General features: G+C 43.6%; 2 protein-coding genes and 1 long non-coding RNA gene across 5 annotated transcripts in view; 2 read left to right on the plus strand and 1 right to left on the minus strand.

The window, feature by feature from the left end:
• LOC310693470 (NAD(P) transhydrogenase, mitochondrial-like) overlaps positions 1-19,265 on the plus strand; it is a 963,907-nt gene that overhangs the window by 403,961 nt on the left and 540,681 nt on the right. The gene's annotated exons all lie outside the window — the stretch shown is intronic.
• Positions 1-19,265, plus strand: part of SHC4 (SHC adaptor protein 4) — a 63,177-nt gene that overhangs the window by 36,342 nt on the left and 7,570 nt on the right. For all 3 annotated transcript variants that reach the window (XM_083475776.1, XM_083475778.1, XM_083475777.1), the window contains 7 exons: positions 7,154-7,217; positions 9,764-9,883; positions 11,032-11,085; positions 11,766-11,817; positions 15,430-15,556; positions 17,526-17,703; positions 18,468-18,528. In XM_083475776.1, coding sequence (XP_083331902.1) covers positions 7,154-7,217; positions 9,764-9,883; positions 11,032-11,085; positions 11,766-11,817; positions 15,430-15,556; positions 17,526-17,703; positions 18,468-18,528 — 656 coding nt within the window. The remainder of the gene's footprint in view (positions 1-7,153; positions 7,218-9,763; positions 9,884-11,031; positions 11,086-11,765; positions 11,818-15,429; positions 15,557-17,525; positions 17,704-18,467; positions 18,529-19,265) is intronic.
• Positions 11,028-11,942, minus strand: LOC310693713. The gene is made up of 2 exons (XR_014519355.1): positions 11,876-11,942; positions 11,028-11,114 (listed from the first exon to the last, which is right to left on the minus strand). It is a non-coding gene; the product is annotated as an uncharacterized lncRNA (long non-coding RNA).

Raw genomic sequence — 19,265 nt, forward strand, 5'->3', positions numbered from 1 at the left:
CAGAACCTAGGACTTGCTGATCAGAAGGTCGGCGGTTCGAATCCCCGCCACGGGGTGAGCTCCTGTTGCTCAGTCCCTGCTCCTGCCAACCTAGCAGTTCGAAAGCATGTCAAAGTGCAAGTAGATAAATAGGTACCACTCTGGCGGGAAGGTAAACGGGGTTTGCGTGTGCTGCTCTGGTTCACCAGTAGCAGCTTAGTCATGCTGACCATGTGACCCGGAAGCTGTACACCGGCTCCCTTGGCCAATAAAGCGAGATGAGCGCCGCAACCCCAGAGTTGGCCACGACTGGACCCTAACGACGACTACCCTAACGTAGTACCACTTCATGGCATTGCGAACCCAGAAACGTTTTCAAAGGGGGCCACAGGGGCCCTGGCAGTACCCAAGGAACCCAGGTGCTGTTGGCAGGATGGCTTGATTGTACTTCTGTTGCCTTTTTTTTAATTTATTCTTTATACAACAACACCTTGGCAGCCAGGCATCCAAAAAGAAACATAAATGTTAACATAGCATCTTTAGTAGATACTTTTATGTGGGCCTTTATGTTAAAAAGCAAATACTTTGGTACTATTGCTGCAGTACTACGATTCACTATTTGATGATTGGTATACATGGCATTGTGATCGAATGAACTGCTCCCAGGAGGTTAAAGATGAAGCAGAGGTTGTGTCTGTGCTGATTTTTTGATTTTCTTTTAAGATCACGGGTGCCAAAGCAGCCCAGCTTCCATGCCAGGAAAAGCAGTACCCTGCAATCTATATAAATTAAGCATGTTTGCATATTTTATCTTTATTTTTGCATCACTTGGCTTCTGCTAGTTATAACTGTCTCCGTCCCCTGCAAACCTTATGTAGCCAGCCCTCTGCTTTCTGAAATATCACTGTGCATAGCTTACATTTCTAAGCCTGTAGTTCCTGAAGCCATAAGAGCTAGAAATGGCATAACAGCCCCATAAAATAGGCCAATATTAATTCAGTATCACAGAAAGGAGAGAGAAAGAAAGAGGCTTCTTACCGAAAGGAGAAATTTGAACTCAAGACTGCCTAGTTCATGGTTCAGTCTTTACGTTAGGTCTCTTGAGATGGCCAAAATTCCTTCATGGGGGTAAAGCTTTGGGGCTATTCAGCAAAGCATTTTCCACTGGACAGTATAAATAATGGGGACCACTTGGTAACAAACTTTGACCTCCCACTGGGGGGAAAATTACTGGAGTGGGTAGCTGTTCCTGAAGTCCTGCTATTTTTTTCACATTCAAGAATGAGAACCCTTGTTGCTGTATTTGCTTTGGACTTATTCATTCTACCCAGAGGGTCTTTGGGCAAAGCAGCTGAGCATTCATTTATTGCCAAATTTCAGTTTGCCCCTCATCCCCCCCCCATTTCATTCATCTTCTCAGTGTGCTTTCCTTACATAAGAGGCCAGTCTGTTTTATTCACTGTTGTGCCCTTGTATATGCTTGGAAGAAGAGTTCCCGCATCCTTATAAAGGCCAATTTAGTAGCTAGGAGCTTGGCAAGAACTTTTTCTCTGATTAATTGTTCGCGAGAAGGGAGTTGAAATGAATTTAAAATAATAATCAATAATTTACTTATATCCTGCTGTCCTGATGCAAGGACTGAGAATGGCATACAGAACATAACCATAAAATCATACTATACAATCAATAAAAAATGCAAATAAAACAGTTTCTAAGAGCAATATCAAAATGCAGTCAGCTCTTGGCTTGAGAGCAGTACATGTGAAAAGGATCTAGGAGTCTTGGTTGACCACAAACTTGACATGAGCCAACAGTGTGACGCGGCAGCTAAAAAAGCCAATGCAATTCTGGGCTGCATCAATAGGAGCATAGCATCTAGATCAAGGGAAGTAATAGTGCCACTGTATTCTGCTCTGGTCAGACCTCACCTGGAGTACTGTGTCCAGTTCTGGGCACCACAATTCAAGAAGGACACTGACAAACTGAAACGTGTCCAGAGGAGGGCAACCAAAATGGTCAAAGGCCTGGAAACGATGCCTTATGAGGAACGGCTAAGGGAGCTGGGCATGTTTAGCCTGGAGAAGAGGAGGTTAAGGGGTGATATGATAGCCATGTTCAAATATATAAAAGGATGTCACATAGAGGAGGGGGAAAGGTTGTTTTCTGCTGCTCCAGAGAAGCGGACATGGAGCAATGGATCCAAACTACAAGAAAGAAAATTCCACCTAAACATTAGGAAGAACTTCCTGACAGTAAGAGCTGTTCGACAGTGGAATTTGCTGCCAAGGAGTGTGGTGGAGTCTCCTCCTTTGGAGGTCTTTAAGCAGAGGCTTGACAACCATATGTCAGGAGTGCTCTGATGGTGTTTCCTGCTTGGCAGGGGGTTGGACTCGATGGCCCTTGTGGTCTATTCCAACTCTATGATTCTATGATTCTATGATTTTTAAGCAAAGAAAAACACAAACATAGCAGCAGCAGCAGCAAACTTAAAAGTTGTTATATAATAAATCTGCTACAAGTCCACTGAAATAAAAGTGTATTCAGTTTCTGGTAAAAGACAGTGAGGGAGCCTGGTGAATATCATTTTGGAGGACAGTACAATGTCGTGATAGCATCACCAAGAACACTCTGGTGGAACCTACAGAAATTTCCCCAATTTTATTTGTATTGGTCATTGAAACTCTGGCCAATGTAATTAGAGAAGAGGGAAATATAAAAGGAATAAGCAATAAATGAAAAGAGAAAATGAGCTTATTTGCAGATGACACCTTGCTGACAATTGAAAATACATGGGAAAATATGCAGGTGTTAGAGGCACATTTGAAAAAAAAGAGAGAAATAACAGGGTTGCAAATTAATTGGTCCAAATCAGAGATGATGATATTTAGCTACGATGAAGATGAAAAACGGTTTTTTTTTGAAGTAAATAAGAATAGACATAAAATTAAGAAATATAATAAAGTACTTGGGAATAAATATAACAAGAAATTTAGAACAACAGAATTTTAACAAATTAAAGAAGGAAATTAAGAAAAAGCTGGATGAATATAAGAAAAAAGCTTTCATGCTTTTTTTTAAAAAAGCGTTTTAAAAAATACATTGAATTTTCCATAAGGCTCAACATCGCCATCTAGTGTCACATTGTATATTGCATTTAAAACACACTGAAAACATTTTATTTGCAGTTGTAAACCTGAGTTCTCTGTTTCTTGTGCTCACAAGCAGGGGGTTGGACTAGATGACCCATGAGGTCCCTTCCAACTCTACAATTCTGTGCCAAAGCTCCTGAGATGTCACAAAGAGCAGGGCCTCTGACATTTATCCTAATTCCCGGACAAACCTATATGGGAACAAGTAGTTACCTGTTTCTAGCTGCTAAGGGCTTTAAAGGCTAGAGCATGGGTAGGCAAACTAGGGGCTGGATCCGGCCCCGTTGCCTGCTAAATCCCACCCGTGGACGGTTCGGGAATCAGCGTGTTTTTACATGAGTAGAATGTGTCCTTTTGTTTAAAATGCATCTCTGGGTTATTTGTGGGGCATAGGAATTTGTTCATTCCCCCCCCCCCCCCCAAAAAAAAATATAGTCCGGCCCCCCACATGGTCTGAGGGACAGTGGACTGGCCCCCTGCTGAAAACGTTTGCTGACCCCTTAGCTAGAGTCAGCACTTTAAACAGCCCAGAAGCATACAGGAAGCTAAAGTAACTAATGAACATAACATCGGAGTTATGCGCTAACCTGTGAGAGCTAGATAAAAGTCTTGCTGCTGTTTTTGGATAAGTTGGCGCTCCTGGACTGTATTCAAAGGCAGGCCAGTCTAGGGGGCAGGGTGTCACAGAAGCATGGATGACAAACCACACCTGCCTTCTCCAGGTACATCTTCAGCTAGCATGTCTACAGAAACTTATAAAAAAGTCACCCTAGCAACTGCTGCAGGGACACGGGTGGCGCTGTGGGTTAAACCACAGAGCCTAGGACTTGCTGATCAGAAGGTCAGCAGTTCGAATCCCCGCGACGGGGTGAGCTCCCGTTGCTCGGTCCCTGCTCCTGCCAACCTAGCAGTTCGAAAGCACGTCAAAGTGCAAGTAGATAAATAGGTACCGCTCTGGCGGGAAGGTAAACAGCATTTCCGTGCGCTGCTCTGGTTCGCCAGAAGCAGCTTAGTCATGGTGGCCACATGACCTGGAAGCTGTACACTGGCTCCCTTGGCCAATAAAGCGAGATGAGCGCCGCAACCCCAGAGTCGGCCACGACTGGACCTAATGGTCAGGGTTCCCTTTACCTTTAGCAACTGCTGCCAGCTAAGTATCCAGGAAAAGTGATGGATCAAGGAGTACCACTATCTTGTTAACACTCACATGCCACCAGTTTATCACTTCCACTGCCTCGGAGCTGTGTGTCAATTTAGGAATGGACAAATCCATTGAAGTAGAGATAATCCACCAACCACAGCCTTGGGCAGCTAGCAGACAGGGCTCCTTGCTGTATCATGCCTTTAATGAAAATAAGTCAAGTTCCGCTACCAACGACTTATTGACATTTCCTTGCTCTCGAGGTGGGGATTGTGTATGGGTCATATGTCTGTATGTGTGTGTCCCGCCCCCCGCCAGCTACAATCCCTTGTAAGGGAAATGGAAAGCCATCAAGTCTCATTGTTCCCAGGGGGACTTGCTGTATTTGCATCCCAGGTGTGCAGTGTCAAGGAGTCCCATGTGCTAGCTACTACAGGTGGCCGAATAACCTATTTTTAAAACATTTAAACATAATATTTTAGATTAACAGAGGGAGGGCTGTCTCATAAAGAAATCCACACAACTGGATTACTAAGTGGATCCATAATCTGATCTGAGTCATGATCACGCCTGGATTAAATTAGGTGCATGTCCACTTCTGAGTTTGGCAGATTCCTCCTACAGGTTGCATATTGGTAACTGCTCAGCCAGCCCAGGATAAAAAAACCCCAAAACATTCCTGGTCGCTAAATGTGTATTTGTTTTAGCAGTCTCATTTAGGGTAGCAGTGGGGGAGTCTTTCAGTTGTTAGGCAAAAACACTTTTTGATCTACTGCAGACATGTCCAAAGTCCACTTCGGGGGCCTAATTCGGCCCTCTGGTAGGTTTAATCTGGCCCCCGTGGCAGTTTATTTCCTGTGGCAAACCCCCCCCCCCAAAAGCTTTGTAACTTCAATCCTTAAAAAAGCTCAACAATTTTGGAATAATCCCCCCCAAAAGCCAAAAAAGCTCCAATCCAAACTCAACAACTCCAATCCTAAAAAAAGGTCAACACTCATGTTCACTTCATCAAATCCAGCCCTCTTTGAAATAGTTTGGGCACCCCTGATCTACTCAGAGATCTACAAAGATATCCCAAGCTGGATTGCAAGAAAAGCTATTCCACTCAAACACTCACCCTTTGGATTCATGGAATCAGTGGCCTTTGGCAAGGCTAACTCCTTTTCTCCTTGCGTAACTGTAATGAGGATAATTAAATGGTACATTGCATGCCAAAACAGAGATTCTGACTGATCTTATATCAGTGGTTTCGTTGTTGAACCATGGCGGCATCAGGAAGGGGAATGCAGCTTGTCATTTGACTATATGGTGTGTAATTTGTCTGTCTTTGATGTAGGTCATTAAGCGTGCAAGTACTTTATTAGCCATCTGCTTCCCTCCCTTCCCCCATCTGGACACAGAATCTTTAAAAGAGACATTCACTTAAATGGGTTGGAAAGGAAATCTTATTAGAAGTTTTGGGTGTCCCCCTCTCCCATTTCTACCCTTCCTTGCCAACAAATGTTTAAGGCAGCTTGAAATCAATCACACTTTCAAAATCTTCACAGCAACCCTGCAAGGTTGGTTATTCAGATAGATTGTGGTTTGTTCTCTAGGCTATCTATCGAGCTGCTTGATTAAACAAAGATTTGAGGCTGGAGATCCTGTATCCAGTTCTGCCATGCGTGCTACTAAACAACCATGGCTTTGTAAAAAGTAATATACGGTGAAATCCACCCCAAACTGGAAGTATTTTCATAGAATCATAGAATTGTAGAGTCGGAAGGGTCTCAACCCCCTGCAATGCAGGAATCTCAACGAGATCAAACATGACAGGGGGCCATCCAACCTCTGCTTAAAAACATCCCAGGATAGAAAGTTCAGCACCTCCTGTGGGAGTCTGTTCCAGTGTCAAACAGCTCTTATGGTCAGAAAGTTATTCCTGATGTTTAGTTGAATTCTCCTTTCTTGTAACTTGATTCCATTTGTTTGGGTCCCAGCCTCCAGAGCAGGAGAAAACAAGCCTATTCCATCCTCCATATGACAGCCCTTAAGATATTTGAAGATGGCTATTATATCTCCTCTCAGTCTCCTCTTTACCAGTCTAAACTTACCCAGGTCCTTCAACCATTCCTCATAAGGCTTGGTCTCCTAACCCTTGGGTATCTTGGTCACCCTCCTCTGCATACATTCCAGCTTGTCAATATCCTTCTTAAATTATGGTGCCCAGAAATGGACAAAATATTCCAGGAGTAAGGAAATGGATGCTTACCCCTTTCTTCAGGTGGGTGGCTGTTGCTACAAATGATACATCTATGTATTTATATTTTCATAAACTGTATATGCTGCAGAAAAAAACCTCAGAGACGTTTCTAACAAGGAGTGAAATCCCCAGAATTACAACAAAGGTAGCTATGTAGCTTTGATTTTTATATGATAAGCAGAGACAGAGTACAAAGTAAACACACAATTGCTTTAACACCACACTGCGTCACTACAAAAGCGCAACCAGTTTGGGAGAGGATAAAGTTCGCAAAATGGAGCGGAGGAATTTGTTTTAATGTTCCTTCGCATGACTTGGACCAGCTGTCTTCCTTATTTCCTTACCCCCTACTGCAGCCCCTGGTTGCTTGTGAGAGGCAGGGGGCAAGTTCAGTGGCTGCAGCGACTAGTTTCTTTAGCACTGGCACTTGGGACAAATGTCCCACTCGCCTGAAGGCCGGCCGGCCATACCCTTCTAAGTTACTAACAGTTATTTTCTGGAAGGTGGTTGTGCTGAAGCCAAAAAAAGAGGGACTTAAATATTGAAAATAAGTATTCACTGTCTGAATCTGAAGCTAAGGCCGCATAAATAAACCACATTGCTCCATCATCAACTGTCTGTGCTATTTGTTCTTTCTCAAAGGGAAGCAATAAGTCGGCTGTGTGAAGCTGTACCAGGAACGCAAGGAGGCATAAAAAAGAGGAAGGTAAATATGAAACTCCTGGAAATTTACCATTTACTAGTATTTGCTTGTTTTAATATATTTAAGTTGAGCAGGCATCGAGCAATCAGACACAGGCTAATCCCAAAGCAGCAGCATTTCTAAAGCAACAGCAATACACCCAAAGGTGTTAAGACTCCTCCTACTTGCTGCTTTCAGAAACTTGTTGTTGTTTAGTCGTGTCCGACTCTTTGTCACCCCATGGACCAGAGCACTCCAGGCACTCCTGTCTTCCACTGCCTCCCGCAGTTTGGTCAAACTCATGCTGGTAGCTTCAAGAACACTGTCCAACCATCTCGTCCTCTGTCGTCCCCTTCTCCTTGTGCCCTTAATCTTTCCCAACATCAGGGTCTTTTCCAGGGAGTCTTCTCTTCTCATGAGGTGGCCAAAGTATTGGAGCCTCAGCTTCAGGATCTGTCCTTCCAGTGAGCACTCAGGGCTGATTTCCTTCAGAATGGAGAGGTTTGATCTTCTTGCAGTCCATGGGACTCTCAAGAGTCTCCTCCAAGCACCATAATTCAAAAGCATCAATTCTTCGGCGACCAGCCTTCTTTATGGTCCAGCTCTCACTTCCATACATCACTACTGGGAAAACCATAGCTTTAACTATACGGACCTTTGTTGGCAAGGTGATGTCTCTGCTTTTTAAGATGCTATTTAGGTTTGTCATTGCTTTTCTCCCAAGAAGCTGGCATCTTTTAATTTCATGACTGCTGTCACCATCTGCAGTGATCATGGAACCCAAGAAAGTAAAATCTCTCACTGCCTCCATGGCTTATTCTTTTCCTAGCCAATTCAGCTCCCTCTTGGGCAAGTGGATGTGTACATTCTAGCAAATAGGAATAGTTGCTATCAGTGAAAGACGTATTGTTTTATATGCCATGCTTCATACAAACCTAGAGAGAAAGGGCCATTTTCTTTATATTTGTTTATTTATTTTACAAGCGATTAAACACTAAAATATTGTGTAACAATGGCTGTAACTATACGAACATATCTGTGCTTCTAATGAGATAGGCAATTACCGTATTTTTCACTCTATAAGACGCACCAGACCACAAGACGCACCTAGTTTTTGGAGGAGGAAAACAAAAAAATATATATTCTGAATCTCAGAAGCCAAAACAGCAAGAGGGATCGCTGCGCAGTGAAAGCAGCAATCCCTCTTGCTGTTCTGGCTTTCTGGGATAGCTGCGCAGCCTGCATTCGCTCCATAAGACGCACACACATTTCCCCTTACTTTTTGGGAGGGAAAAAGTGAGTCTTATAGAGCAATAAATACGGTAATCAAGGAACATCCACAATGAAGGTAAACCGTCTTGAACAACAGCGTTTGCATTTACTTGAAAGTGCTTGTTATTTGATTAGCAGCCACTAACAATGCTGAACTATTTCACCAGCGTTTTATGCCAGGCATCCCTGTAGAGGGAAGAAAAAAAGGAGAGTAACACACAGCCTGAGTTTCTTCCCCTACATGCCACTGGCAACTAAATTCAATGTTAATACTAGAAATATCAATGACAACTACATTGGGACTGGACCACTTTGGCTATCCCATGTGTCCTCATTGCAGATGGAAGAGGTTTGTCTGCTCAGCTATCCAGACCTCCCCAGGTAGCTTGGGCCCCAAAAGAAGTCGTCCTCAGCTCTCTCCTCCAACACTATGGCAATCACCTCTTCCATCTTTCACAAACACCCCAGTAGTATTTGTAGCTCGGCTACTTCTAAAGCAAGTGTGGAGAATCTGCCACCCTCCAGATGTTGTAGGACTACAGCTCCCATCAGGCCCCAGCCAGCATAGCCAATGGTCAGCAATGATGGAAGTTGTAGTCCAACAAAACATCTAGAGGTTTCCCCCCCCCTGTTGTCAAGGAAGGGCAGAACTCTAATTTGTTTCATCTTTATATTTGCATCTTGACCTTTCCTTCATCTGTTGAGCTGGCCTCAGTAGCCTCTAGTGCAGTTGAATATGCAGCACTACACAGATTGCGTTTGGCTTTGTAGGGAGGGGGCCACAATACCTTCCATATTGTTGTGGCTTCCCAGTTTGTCCCTGGGTCCCACTGAGCCCCTATGTATGTTACAGGCGGCTAGAAATTCTATTTTTGCTACACTGGAATCACAACATTTTAAGTACCTAAAGTCCCCCTTTCCATGTACCATAAACAGCATAGTTGCTACTTGCTACCACCTTCATGGCTTCTTTCATGCTAGTTCGGATCCTTGTAAGTTCCCTCAGTTGCTCCTTTAATGCAGTGGTGGCCAAACATGGCCTTCCAGCTGTTTTGGGGCTACAACTCCCATCATCCCTAGCTAACAGGACCAGTGGTCAGGGATGATGGGAATTGTAGTCCCAAAACAGCTGGAGGTCCAAGTTTGGCCATCACTGCTTTAATGGTATGTCTTGCATCTCCCAAGGGTCCTGGTGTTATAATGAATACCTTGTAATAATTACGGTAATTCATTTCATTTCTCCTTGGTTACGAGTGAAATGTGAAGACTAACGTATAGGCATTTTCTTTTCTTTTTAGCCTCCAGCTAAATTTTTATCTCCAGTGCTTGGTAAAAGTAACCTTCAGTTTTCTGGCATGAATACAAAACTGACCATCTCAACAACCAGCCTCACTCTACTGAACATTGAGACCCAGCAGGTAAGCTGTCACATTATTTTACATCACGGTGGGGAACTTCCAGGCCTCAATATATTTGTGGGCCACATCCCCTCTGCAAGCAGCCCTCCTTTTTCATGCCCTCCTTGAATGATTTTGCCTGGCCAGAATTTGTCCTTGAGCTATAATTATGCCTCTGAATTACAGTGGTGCCTCGCAAGACGAAATTAATTCGTTCCTCAAGTTTTTTCTTCTTGCGAGTTTTTCGTCTTGCGAAGCACGGTTTCTCATAGGAATGCATTGAAAATCAATCAATGCGTTCCTATGGAGACTGTCAGGGGACAGAGGGGAAGCGCAGCGCGCCTTCCCCTCTGTCCCCGGACCTGTTTTAAAGCAAGGGAAGGGGCAGCGGGGAGAATAGCTTCTCCCCGTTGCCGCCCCTTGGTTCAAAAGGGGTCCGGGGACAGAGGGGAAGGCGCGCGCGCCTTCCCCTCTGTCCCCGGAGATTGCGGGGCTGGCAACGGGGAGAAGCAATCTTCTCCCCGCCGCCTCTTGCTTCAAAAGAGGTCCGGGGACAGCGGGAAAGACGCGCTGCGCTTCCCCGCTATCCCCAGAGCTTGCGGGGCAAACTTCGTTTTGCGAAGCAAGCCCATAGGGAAATGCGTCTTGCAAAGCGGCTAAGAAAATGAAAAACTCTTTCGTCTAGCGAGTTTTTCGTCTTCCGAGGCGTTCGTCTTGCGGGGTACCACTGTACTGGTTGGAAGGCTGATGCTTTTGTGTGGTTGAAACTAGCCTACTGTTGCTTAGCCCCCAGTCGTGCTACAATTCCCAGCACCAATAACAAACCGCAGTTTCCAGGATTATTCTGAGGGGGAGGCATGTGTTTAAATGTATGATGTGTATACAGCCAATGTAACTTAGCCTGTAACTTAAGCCTAAATGTGTATTAACTAAAACGACTATAGATTGCTTCTTTGTTCTTTCTCTACAATGTAACTCACTGGTGATTTCTAGCTGCGTAGCAGTTTAGCATAGTTAATTGTTTTTAATTGCTCCTAATCCCTTCTTCGAATTGTTATACTTACTGTTGTTCATTTGAGATTGTGAGCCAGTTGGGACACCATTTTGTGGGAAAGTGGCATACCAATAAACAGATGACGACAATGATGTTGTTGTGTTTTTCCCCCCAGATTATTGCGAATCACCACATGCAGTCCATTTCATTTGCTTCTGGAGGTGATCCTGTAAGTACAAACTTCTGAACTTCAAGAACCTGTTATAACACACTGTTTGTCAGTTGTCTCTTTTCATATGTGACCCGTTTCCAAGTTAAATTGTTCCCTGTCTTTCTGACTCTTCTGTGTTTCTGATTAGGAGAAAAGGCTCATTTTAAAGGATAACTGAGGGATTTGTTTCATATGGAAAAGCTTGTAGTTTGCTTTTCCTTGACTATTTAAAACATAATACTTTGTTGTCACTCTGTTTTAGGCCATTTCCAGATGACTTGTTTATTCATTCATCCTGATTTGTTTGTGAGGAGATTAAACTCTGTTGGCTATTTAATGAGCGTTTATTCTGATTATTTTTTTTGCTGGGAGGTTAGATGATGTTGCATCAAAGCAAATGTTATCCTCCACTTGCCAGTTCATTTCCCCTTCACCTTTGTTACTGCAAAAAGCCTAATTTCTTGAAGAAATAGGTTTGTTGAGCAACTGACCAACTATAATTGTGCAACCTGATTTTTGTCTCTATTGAATCCTGCCCGAAAACAGCAACAGTCTGGAAGTATCCTTAAATATCCCTGCTTGCTTTCTTGTAAAGTGGGGTGGGGGGTAGGAGTCTGCTGTAAAATAGAATGACCACATTGTAGTGGCTTAAGCTCATTGAATAAAATTTCTTTCCTTTTTGGCTTCGTGTGTTTTAGGATACAACAGACTATGTCGCCTATGTTGCTAAAGACCCCGTTAATCAAAGAGGTAGGCGCAATCATTTCCAGTAATGCTGCACATATAAAACATAATAATTTCCACTCACTTTCCATGTACTTCAAAATGTTGCCATGAGACGACCATACTTTGGAGAGAGAGGCAGATACAAATGCTAGAATTGAAATGATACATAATAAAAAGTTAAAGGACCTCTGGACGGTTAAGTCAAGTCAAAGGCGACTATGGGGTACAGCGCGCATCTCACTTTCAGGCCAAGGGAGCCGGTGTTTGTCCACAGACAGCTTTCCGGGTCATGTGGCCAGCATGACTAAACCACTTCGGGTGCAACGGGACACCATGACGGAAACCAGAGCGCACGGAAACGCCATTTACCTTCCCGCCGCAGCTGCACCTCTTTATCTACTTGCACTGGCGTGCTTTCAAACTACGAGGTTGGCTGGAGCTGTGACAGAGCAACGGGAGCTCACCCCGTCATGGGGATTCAAACCGCTGACTTCCGATCGGCAAGCCCAAGAGGCTCAGTGGTTTAGACCACAGCGCCACCCGCGTCCTAGTATATAATAAAGACATGTTATTTTGGGGTAACCAGTGACTTTAAAGTTTTGGGATAACTTTAAACAGTAATTTAACACTGTTGTGGCAAACGGCAGGACTCTTTGGGCAACCTCACCCATGATGCCTGATGATGAGGAAACCTTCCTCAGAACCAGGCAAGGCATGTCCGGTGTTATGTACTGAGTTGAATATGATCCAAAATGCAGCAGTCTGATTGGTCCTAGAACAATAGGATTCAGAATGCAGCAGTCTGATTGGTCCTAGAACAATAGGATTCAGAATGCAGCAGTCTGATTGGTCCTAGAACAATGCAGCAGTATGATTGATCTGCAGGAGCCACCCAATCCAGCTCCAGATGGAAGTGAATCCACAACCTGATTGGCCTACAGGAGAATTCCGGAATTATCCAATCACATGCAGCCCATTGTGTAAATAATGAATATAAAGCAGATACTTTGGGGAAACTTTCATTCCTCCTCACCACTATCAGCTGAATAAAGAGCATGAAATCCACTCTCCACTTTGAGTATATTTCATCCATGCTACCACTATGTCAGGAGCATGCAATCGTGAGGCAACAGGGAAGTGCCTGGGGAGGTGAGGGAAGAGGAGTTGTAGTCTGTAGCCCATCTCGGGCAACATGTTTTTTACTGGTTACACTGTTGGCAGGGACGCGGGTGGCACTGTGGGTAAAACCTGAGCGCCTAGAACTTGCCGATCGCATGGTTGGCGGTTCGAATCCCCGCGGCGGGGTGAGCTCCCGTCGTTCGGTCCCAGCTCCTGCCCACCTAGCAGTTCGAAAGCACCCCTAAAGTGCAAGTAGATAAATAGGTACCGCTTTATAGCGGGAAGGTAAACGGCGTTTCCGTGCGCTGCGCTGGTGCTGGCTCTCCAGAGCAGCTTCGTCACGCTGGCCACGTGACCCGGAAGTGTCTTCGGACGGCGCCGGCTCCCAGCCTCTAGAGGGAGATGAGCGCACAACCCTAGAGTCTGTCAAAACTGGCCCGTACGGGCAGGGGTACCTTTACCTTTACCTTTACACTGTTTACTGGTTTTCCTGATGAAAATCCTTCCTTGCCTACCAGGTTCTATTTGCCCAGAAGGTAAGCTGCCTTCCACCCTAGGGCAAATAGCAGTTGAGGCAATTTTAACTAGTTAAATGCGGGATGGGGAGGGTTAACTCCCCTCCCCACACTGCAGTTCCAGTCTGGACCAGGCCCTCCTGTAGCAGATTAATTTTGTTTTTGCTTTAGTTGAAGATATGGAAATGCAAGCACACATTTCACATATCATTTAGTTAAGTCAAGTTTTTTTTCTACCACATACAATGGCTTTCAAATATGTGAACCTTTGTGGAAAATAGGGTGTATAAATTTTTTTTGTGTGAAAATGTTTCCTCCTACCTTTGTACAAGAAAGCCCGGGGTCCATTAGTGGATAGGGAAAGTTAAAAACACCCAAGAAGAGATGGCTTTATTCTTTGATAGCTTTCTTATCAGAGTGGTCTCAAAGTGCCATCTGATGGCTAAGATGGGGAAATGTGGCTAGTCGATACCATAATGCTGTTATACAGATCTGTGGTATTACTGCATTTGGAATATTTTGTTCAGTTCTGATCACATCAAAAAGCGATATTGTAGAGTTGGGAAGGGTTCAGAAAAGGGCAACCAAAATGATCAAGGGGATGGAATGACTTCCCCCCAGGAAGAAAGTTTGAGTGTTTTGGATGGTTTTAAAAGAAAATTAGGTCCAGCACTGAGGGCCTTCTGGCAGTTCCCTTACTGCGAGAAGCCAAGTTACAGGGAACCAGGCAGAGGGCCTTCTCGGTAGTGGCGCCTGCCCTGTGGAACACCCTCCCACCAGATGTCAAAGAGAACAACAACTACCAGACTTTTAAAAAGACATCTGAAGGCAGCCCTGTTTAGGGAAGCTTTTAATGTTTGATGCATTACTGTATTTTAATATTTTCTTGGCAGCTGCCCAGAGTGGTTGGGGGAGCCCAGCCAGATGGGCTGGGTATAAATAATAAAAAATTATTATTATTATTATTATTAGATAAGGTCATCAATGACTATTAGCTTTGATGGTAATGCTCTGCCTCCATGGTCAGAGGCAATAATTCCTCTGAAATCCAGTTGCTGGAAACCTTGCAAGTTTTCTAGGCATCTGATCAGCTCCTGTGAGAACAGAATGCTGGACTAGATGGGCCAATGCCTGATCCAGCAGGGTCTTCTTATATTGTTATTTATGTTCCTGGAAATATATATTTTCAAGAGTCATTAGCAAGGCAACAGAAAATATAATAATGTGACTATGCAAATCAGTGTTTACATTTGCACCTGGAGTACTGTCTAAATGACTCCAATGATTCCAAATATATCAGATGTGGAAATGAGACATCCAAAACAGTTTGTCGCAGAATACCCAGGGCAGAATACCTCCTGTTCTGAAGAAAAGCTAAAAGAATTAACAGTGCAATTCTATGCAAGTTAACTCTGAAGTCACTCTGTATTCAGTGATGTTAAGTTCCAGATGAGTGTGCACAGCATTATGGCTTAAATCTTGAACATAGTAGAATTTACTCCCGAAAGTCTGAAGTAACAATTAAAACCCTTATCTCCCTAAAAGTATTCTCCAGTATGCCTCCAGAGCCAATGTGTGTACTTGGCCCGAGGAAAGATGAACTATGAACTTCCTTGGCACAAGGAAACCACTGCCTCAAAGAATTAAGCAAGCTCTAAAGAGCAAACAGATATCAGTAGAGAATGATGTTTGCAATTGCCAGCTGATTATTCCAAGCTCCACTTCCATCGGCTGCCATTTTGTTAGTGGCTCCACCTCTGCACTGCCATTTTGTAATTGGGCTTCAGGAAATTTCAACCGTCTCGACAGATCCCTTTGGGAAGGTTTGAGAACTTAAGTTATATTTGATTCCTTTGTTGTACTACTCTGGAAACTGTTCTAACCTTCACTTCGATGGAACTTTTACCTGCACAGCACTCTTGATAATCAGACTCCTAAGCCTATATGACAACGATTTATTTGTTTTCCACAACTTTTCTCTGTTTTTTTTTGTTTTTTTTAGCCTGCCATATACTGGAATGTCCCAGTGGAATAGCCCAGGAAGTCATAAATACCATAGGGCAAGCTTTTGAGCTCCGTTTCAAACAGTACTTGAAGAATCCATCCACTTTGATTGCTTCCAATGAAAGGTCAGCATGGTGCTGGGAAATAATGTGAATATACATGCTGTTTGCATGCCGATCTCAAAGTTCTTGCAGTGTATCTCTTTCTCTCTACATCTCTACTGTCCCATACCTTGTCATTCACCAAGACAACATTATGTCAGGGCTGGGAACGCTCAGGCCTGGGAGCCAAATGAGGCTCTTCTCATTATCTGGCCCCAGGACACACTGCTTCCTATAACCGAGTTGCAGTCCTAAAGGTAACCTAAAATAAAATCCCATGGAAAATAAAACTCCAAGGAAAAATCACAAATAGATTGTAAATTGTGCAGAAGAGCACACAGCTTACTGGCAGAATGCATGCTCAGTGTGCGGGTTCTAGGTTTGTGCAGGTTCTAGGTTCAAGCCCCCCACACTCCTGGTAATAGGATGTCCAGCAGCACTGCTTTGAAAGACCCCAGCCTGTAGACCTGATGCCAGTCACAGTAGCTAACACGGTGTTTGTTGGATTAGCGGTCTGGCTCTGTATAAGGAAGCATTTGCCAAAGTAGTGCCCTTCGCATGTTTGGGACTATTACTATCACGTTGGCTGGGGCTGATGGGAATTGTAGTCCAAAATATCTGGAGGACAACAGTTCGAGATAGGCTGGTGGTATAAGGCATGACTTATGAATAAGCTGAGTGCTCTGCACTTATAGGTGAACAGATATGAAATGTTGTCCATCTATTGCTCTGCAAATGCAGTGGCTGCTTCTCCAGCCATGGTGAATTATACAATTAAATTGTTGAATTATATACTCCTAACCAGACTACTTGAACTCTGTCTCTTTCCTGTTCCCGGCCGTTTATAAAATTATGTTCTCATTAAAAATTAAAAAGCAGGATTCAAGATTAGCTGCATTACATTTTTACAGAAAAGACACAGCAAATTTCCCCCCACCTGGGGGGAGGGGGGTATCCAAATGGAAGATTTTTCAGATTTCTTGGTTGCAACTACAATATAATCCATTAATATTTTGCTGCAGTTCCAACTGCAGCAAAATTCTTCATTTATTAAAGATGTTTATCTACCACTTTCAGAAGGACCTCACAAAGCAGGTTATAAAGATTGTTTAAAACTTTGATTTTTTAAAAAATGTTACCATTACATTGAAAGACATGAATGGGGAACCATTGTCATCTTAAGGGCCACTTTCACTTCTGGGCAACTTTCCAAGAGCCACATGCCAGTGGTGGGAGGGGCAATGGATGCAAATTTTATTATTGTACAGTAAGCTACAGACATTGACACAAACCTCTCTGTCCTCCGTCAGGACAAAAAGAGGCATTATCAGAATTCAAGAACATATTTTCACCAGGCTAAAACTCAGTGAAAGGCAGGTTGAGTGAAGGGTGTGGTCAGACTGGGGATTTTGAAGGCTAGATAGAGAGGCATGATGGGCCATATTTGGCTCCCAGACCTGAGCTACCCCACTCCTTTTGAAAGACAATATAATGTCAACTCCACCACAGAAAAGGCCCACTTAGAAGCTCTACATTCTCAATTAAAAATTGCTGTATAGACCTGACTGAACTTTAAGAAAAGCCTGGGGAGTCGCACCCTCTGTGCCATCATCTCAGACCACTCGGTGAGTGAGCATAACAGGGGCTTTTTGGTGGTGGTGCCAGATGCTTGGAATAACTTTCCTATGAAGATCCCACGAAGCTATGATGTATATCTGTCATCACATAAAAACTTTTCCTTTCGGGGAGTTCTTTAATGTTTGATTTTATGGCTGCCTGGCTTCTTTGTTTTAGATGTATTTCTTGCCTTTGTTTATGTTGTGAAGCCATTCTGGGAGTTCCATTAGCAGAAGAGTAGAATCTGTATAAAAAATACATTGTCAATGCATTCACTGGTTGATTTAATTTAATGTCCTTTGAAACTACTTGCAGCTCATTTTATGAGACACATTTGAAAGCTGTGCATTTTGTAATGTTGATTAATTTTGAACAGAGAAGTGGTTAATCTTGGTGGATCCACGTGGAATATTCAGGATAAGGAAGATCATGAATACTATAATGAAATCCCAGGGAAAGAGCCTCCTGCAGGTGGACTATTAGATGCCAGGCTGAAGGTGCCCGCAGAACAAAGAACTAAGTGCCCTGTGCACTATGAACAGCAATATTGTCCAGTAAGTGTGTTTATTATTGATAGGACATTATTATTATTTAACATTATTTAGACTTCTTGATCGCTTGTTACTCATAGTTTTCCAGGCAGCTTACAACACACTGAAAACATAGATGCATAATACCATAAAAAACAGAACAAGCAACTGCTGTAACAGGGAAAGGAAGCTTGGCAGCACACTAACAATAATGACACCGTTTCAGTCTATCACATTCCTGGGTGGAAATATAAGTATTCCCCTGGTGCTGAAAATATGTCTATGATGGCACCAGGTGGACCATACTGGGGAGAGCATTCTGCAGATGGGGAGCCACAACAGAAAAGGCCCTCAACATTTGATGATCTCCTTCTACCAGTCAACAATAGAAAGTGTCCTTTCATACTGCATCACAGAGTAGTACGCTGGTTTGACATCAACTGATGGGAAGTGCCTACAGAATACACCACAAGATATTATGGGCTGTCCCGTGAATCTGCTGGATGAAATAGCGGAAGAACGTTGCCTCAGGAGAGTGAGGAAAATTCTCAGGGATGATTCACACATAAGGGAGTTGTTTCAACCACTTGATCAAATTGGTCGCCCTTTCCTGAACCTTTTCCAGCTTTTGCTGCGAGCATAGCACCAAAGATAGGTGGCATGTAATTTGTTAGGCAAAACTATTTGATGTGTGTGTTTTTTCTCCAAATGAGCTTCATAGGATTTGTTTTGACTGGACATTAAAAAAGCAATGAACACCCTATATGATTAATTTCTGCTTCTTTCAGACTGGGAGCCCCAAATCCACAAATATTTATGAAAACTGCCCAGAGGAGAACAAGGCAGTAGGTAAGTAACCTGTGGGTTCCTAAGACCTAAGTCACAAACTGCCCTCTTCATGGGGGAATGTAAAATGTAGAATCAAGCTCCGTTCTGCCTGTGGCCAAGCCTGCCTCTGCCTCTTCTTCCCCTTTGCGAAGGGTGTTTCAGAATTCCATTAGAAACCGGGGTGGAAATTGCCACAATTCACATGTTTGTCTGAGGTCAGTAATGGAGATAATGCAAGCAAATATGAGACATGATTCTTTGGGGGAAGTAATGAGCTTTTAATGTGTGCTTTACAGACAGAGAAACACTGCCTGGTTAATTGAGTGCTTCCAGGAAACAAAAGATTCTTCAGCCTTCCACCTAGGTTGAATGAATGAGTGGTACTGGTTGTTCCAGCCAAGGATGGCAAAGGGAATGGGGAGGGCACTTTAGCTATGTCTTTCTGCATTAACTGTTGAGTGAAGTGGGGTGGAAAACTGAGGCAGGTACAGGCAGAAGAGGATTTACCGTATTTTTCGCTCTATAAGACACACCAGACCACAAGACGCACCTAGTTTTTGGAGGAGGAAAACAAGAAAAAAAAATTCTGAATCTCAGAAGCCAGAACAGCAAGAGGGATCGCTGCACAGTGAAAGCAGCAATCTCTCTTGCTGTTCTGGCTTCTGTGATGGCTGTGTGGCCTGCATTCGCTCCATAAGACGCACACACATTTCCCCTTACTTTTTAGGAGGGAAAAGGTGAGTCTTATAGAGCAAAAA

This window comes from Podarcis liolepis, assembly GCF_965112155.1.
Source record: "Podarcis liolepis genome assembly, chromosome: 14".
Taxonomy (NCBI): Eukaryota; Metazoa; Chordata; class Lepidosauria; order Squamata; family Lacertidae; genus Podarcis; species Podarcis liolepis.